General features: G+C 39.2%; 2 protein-coding genes across 2 annotated transcripts; both read left to right on the forward strand.

The window, feature by feature from the left end:
- The first annotated feature begins 954 nt into the window (after nt 1-954).
- On the forward strand, nt 955-1,920 carry LOC150037408 (uncharacterized). Its single transcript, XM_090311990.1, has one exon. The coding sequence runs from the start codon at nt 955-957 to the stop codon at nt 1,918-1,920; it is 966 nt and encodes a 321-aa protein (XP_090168116.1).
- Nucleotides 1,921-3,089: 1,169 nt separating this feature from the next.
- Nucleotides 3,090-3,449, forward strand: LOC150037409 (uncharacterized). The gene has a single exon (XM_090311991.1). The coding sequence runs from the start codon at nt 3,090-3,092 to the stop codon at nt 3,447-3,449; it is 360 nt and encodes a 119-aa protein (XP_090168117.1).
- The last annotated feature ends 597 nt before the right edge of the window (nt 3,450-4,046 follow it).

Below are 4,046 nucleotides of genomic sequence, written 5' to 3' on the forward strand. Positions count from 1 at the left end.
AGCCAAAATTGTCCTAGATAGAAAAAAGAATGGATAACTTCATGTCTACGGAGACTTTCGCGACCTAAACAACACATGCCCAAAATTTTCCATTGCCCATCACAGAGATCATGGTTGATGCGACAATGGGACATGAGGCCTTATCCTTCATGGACGGATCTTCCAGGTATAACTAGATACGAATAGCCCTCGCAAACGAAGAAATGATGGCATTTCGGACCCCAAAAGGGATATATTGCTACAAAGTAATGCCTTTCGAGTTGAAGAACGCTGGCGTTACTTATCAATGTGCCATGCAGAAGATGTTTGATGATACGTTGCACAAATACGTGGAGTGCTATGTGGATGACCTTGTGGTCAAAACCAAGTGACGACAGGACCATTTGAAAGATCTAAGAACTGTGTTCGATCGCCTGCGAAAGTAACAGTTAAAGATGAACCCCCTCAAATGTGCATTCGGCGTAACTTCGAGAAGGTTTCTGGGCTTCGTTGTGAGACATCAAGGGATAGAGATCGACCAATCTAAGATCGATGCCATCCAAAAGATGCCAAGATTAAGGAATCTACATGAGTTGAGAAGTTTGCAAGGATGTCTGGCCTACATCCGGAGGTCTATTTTTAACTTGGTAGAGTAGTGTCAACCCTTTCAAAGACTGATGAGAAATGGAGAGAAGTTCGAATGGGATGAGGCTTGCCAGAATGCTTTCGATAGCATAAAGAGATACATGATTAGCCCTTTTGTCTTAGGAGCCCTAGTAGCTGGCAAGCCATTGATACTATACATCGCAGCGCACGAGAGATCACTAGGGGCACTATTGGCACAAGAAGGAGAGAATGGAAAAGAACACTCTCTATTACTTAAGTAGGACCCTAAACGGAGCCGAGATCAATTATTCCCCTATCTAAAAGACATGCCTTACGCTCTTCTTCGCCATAGATAAGTTGAGACACTACATGCAAGCCTTCACAGTTCACTTAATTGCGAAAGTCGATCCCATCAAGTATGTCATATCCAGGCCGATAATTTCAGGACGTTTAGCCAAGTGGGCAATCATGCTTCAACAGTACGACATTGTTTATGCACCGCAAAGGGAAGTTAAAGGGCAGACATTGGTCCACTTCCTAGCAGATCACCCAGTTCCATCGGATTGGGAGTTAAGTGAAAACTTGCCCGATGATGAAGTTCTCTTCACAGAAACCTCAGGACTGTGGGTCATGTTCTTTGACAGTGCAACACGGAGAAATGGTGCGGGGGCAGGTATCGTCCTCATTTTGCCAGAGAAGCACATGCTGCCTTATAATTTTGCACTTGTCGAGTTATGCTTGAACAACATCACTGAATACCAAGCCTTGATAATTGGTCTCCGAATGGCCTTAGAGATTGGAGTAGCTTGTATAAAGATCTTCAGTGACTCAAAGTTGATAATCAATCAAATCTTATGCCAGTACGAGGTGAAGCATGATGACTGGAAACCCTATTTCACTTACGCTCGCCAATTGAAGGAAAAGTTCGAAAGCGTGACATTGGAATATGTCCCAAGGATGGAGAACAAGGCCTTGGCAAACCTAGCCACTGCCTTAACAGTCCTAGATAATATGTCCCTTAATATATCGCTTTGTCAGAGATGGGTTGTACCTTCGATCGGGACTGCATGTGGGGAAACGAATGTGATATCAGTCTACCTAACCAACGAGGAAGACTGGCGGCAGCCCATCATAGATTACCTTGAGCATAGAAGGCTCTTGGATGACCCCCGCCATAAAACCGAGGTTCGAAGGAGGGTCACACATTTCATTTACTACAAAGGGGTTCTATACCATCGATCCCTTGTTGAACTTTTCCTTCGATGCCTCAATAAAGAAGAGTCAACAAAGGCTTTGGAGGAAGCACACTCAGGCGTATGCGGCGCAGTTCCATAACAAATTAGGAAATCTAAATCAAATAAAAGATTTGCTTTAAAATATTAGATTTTTTTATTAGATTTCCTAATTTGATTCTATCCTAATTTCAAATTAAAATAAAAAAAAAAAGTTAAACAAATTCCCTATCTAATTTGATTTTATTAGATTTTGCACTCAAATTTATCTTCAACTAAGATTTGGACATATTCCAAATTTTATTCTAAATCAAATTTAAATTGTGGATGAAATCAAAAATTAAAATTTGGCCATATTCCAAATTTTATTCAAAATCAAATTGTTCAACATTGAGATTAAATTGTAAATAAATTCTCAAATTAAAATTTGGGCATATTCCAAATTTTATCCCAAATCCAAATCACTAAATCACTAGACTTTTATCCTCAAGTCAAATTATTAAGGATAAAATCTCAAATTAAAATTTGGGCATCTTCCAAATTTTATATGAAATTCATCTAAATTTAGGTTCTTATTTCTATTTCCAAATCAAGTTGTGGGAATGGACCAAAGCTACAATTTCAGCTGAAAAGAATGGGTTACTATTGGTCGGGATGATCCAAGACTCGATGGATTATGCAAAGAAGTGTGAAGCTTGTCAATATCACGCGAATTTCATTCATTAACCGCCCGAGCCTCTGCATCCAACCATAGCCTCGTTACCTTTCGAAACATGGGGGCTTGATCTGGTCGGTCCTATAACACCTAAGTCCTCAGTAGGGCACTCATATATCCTCGCAGCCACTTACTACTTTTCAAGATGGGTTGAGGCTGTCGCTCTAAGGGAAGCTAAGAAAAAAAATGTGGTGGATTTTATCCACACTCATATCATTTATCGGTACAATATTCCCCATTGGATCGTGACGGATAACGGGAGACAATTCTCCAACAGTTTAATTAACAGGTTGTGTGAAAAATTCAAATTCAAGTAGTACAAGTCATCCATGTATAATGCCGCTACAAACGGGTTGGCAAAGGCATTTAACAAGACATTGTGCAACCTGCTGAAGAAAATTGTTTCCAAGTCAAAGAGAGATTGGTAGGAGAAGATCGGTGAAACGTTGTAGGCTTATCGCACCACTCACCATACCCTTACAGGAGTCACCCCGTACTCTCTTGTTTATGGGGTAGAATTTGTCACTTCTTTGGAAAGAGAAATTCTATTGCTAAGAATGGCGGTGCAAGAAGGCTTGACTACAGAGGACAATGCCAAACTGCGGCTCCAAGAGTTAGAAGCACTGGATGAAAAACGATTAAAAGCTCAACAAGCATTGGAATGTTACCGGGTGCGAATGTGTAAAGCCTTCGTTAAGCATGTAAAGCCTCGATCCTTTCAAGTCGGTGATCTAGTGCTCATTGTAAGGAGATCAATTATCACGACAAAACATATGGGGAATAAGTTTACACCTAAATGGGATAGGCCCTACGTCGTCAAAGAAGTCTACATAAATGGAGCATACAAGATAGTTGATCAAGATGGGTTAAGAATCAGCCCAATCAATGACAAGTTTCTCAAGAAGTTTTACGCTTAACAAATGTAAAAAAAAAAAAAAAAAAAAAACCTTTATACGAACTACATTATGACTTGATCCCTGTCATTATAAAGAGTACGTAGGCAACTTAAAGAAATTTAAGTTTAGTCACGCACGCAAAAGAAAAATATTCTTTTGAACTACGTTATGACTTGATCCCTGTCATTATAAAGGGTACGTAGACAACTTAAAGGAATTTAAGTTCAGTCACGGGATAAAAAAAAATATATGTGTGTATACATGAGTCAAGTGCAAAAAAAATAATAAAAAAATAATAGATAAATAAAAAAAGAAACATAAATGTGAATGAGGCTTTAAAGCACCGGAGAGCGTCGTTAAGAAAAAAAGGAAAAGGCAGTTTCCATATAAGAAACTTTGACACTACGATAAACAAATCTAGCAACAAAAGGATAATTACAAAAAAATTCTTAGGCCTCTAACTACTGAGGTATGCATAAAAAAAAAAGGGACAAGCAATGTCAAGTCAGGGCGCCCATTTATAGTTCTCCAGTTCTTGTTGCGTGACTTCCAGCATTCCACAGAGGATCTCTAAAGCTTTGGTATCTTTCTCAGTAAGAGCAAGAGTACTTTCAAGAT

The sequence above is a fragment of the Benincasa hispida genome, chromosome 3, assembly GCF_027475165.1.
Source record: "Benincasa hispida cultivar pf3 chromosome 3, pf3_genome.v1.1, whole genome shotgun sequence".
NCBI classification, from domain to species: Eukaryota; Viridiplantae; Streptophyta; class Magnoliopsida; order Cucurbitales; family Cucurbitaceae; genus Benincasa; species Benincasa hispida.

Coding starts and splice junctions, on each gene's coding strand:
- LOC150037408 (XM_090311990.1), top strand. CDS start 955: ATGCAAGCCTTCACAGTTCACTTAATTGCGAAAGTCGATCCCATCAAG.
- LOC150037409 (XM_090311991.1), top strand. CDS start 3,090: ATGGCGGTGCAAGAAGGCTTGACTACAGAGGACAATGCCAAACTGCGG.